At 77.8% G+C, this 563-nt stretch overlaps 1 protein-coding gene across 1 annotated transcript in view; it reads right to left on the reverse strand.

The window, feature by feature from the left end:
* The window catches only part of NOL4L (nucleolar protein 4-like), a 198,080-nt gene extending 197,562 nt beyond the window's left edge, over positions 1-518 (reverse strand). The window contains exon 1 of the mRNA XM_015426171.1: positions 168-518. Coding sequence (XP_015281657.1) covers positions 168-518 — 351 coding nt within the window. The remainder of the gene's footprint in view (positions 1-167) is intronic.
* Between the last annotated feature and the right edge of the window lie 45 nt (positions 519-563).

The following is a 563-nucleotide window of genomic DNA, read 5'->3' on the forward strand; positions in this document are numbered from 1 at the left end:
GGGCATGGCTCCTCTGGCGCGCCCCTCGCCATGCGCCAGCCACGGGGCAGCGCCCGCCCGCCCGGAGACCACGGGACGGCCGGGGCGCCCCCGTTCCCCAGCCCACGCCCGGGGCGACGCAGAGGGAGGGGGGGGAGAGAGAGGGGGCCGCGGGCCGCCGCACTCACCGTCCCGGTCTTCACGGGCACATAGACCACCCCGTGGCCCATCTTCGCCGTCGCTGTTGCCGCCGCCGCGTCGCGCGTGCCGTTGCCCAGGCGGAAGCCCTTGGAGCGCACCCAGAACTGGAACTTGCCCTTCTCCCCGCCGCCGCCGCCGCCGGCCGCCGCCGCCCCCCCCTGCAGCACCTCGGCGATGCGCTGGTACTTGCTCCGGGTCACCGTCTTGGTCTTGGCCGAGTCGCCGTAGGTGCGCAGGCACCAGTCCCGGAACTGCCGGCCCAGCTCGCTCTCCCCGGGACGGCTCCCGCCGCCGCTGCCGCCCGAGCGGAGGAGCAGCGCGGGCGGCGGCTTCGGCATGGCGGGCTGGCGGGCGAGCCCCTGTCCCGGCCGGGGCGAGCGGGA

Source organism: Gekko japonicus, unplaced genomic scaffold (assembly GCF_001447785.1).
Source record: "Gekko japonicus isolate JY-2015 unplaced genomic scaffold, Gekko_japonicus_V1.1 scaffold291, whole genome shotgun sequence".
NCBI classification, from domain to species: Eukaryota; Metazoa; Chordata; class Lepidosauria; order Squamata; family Gekkonidae; genus Gekko; species Gekko japonicus.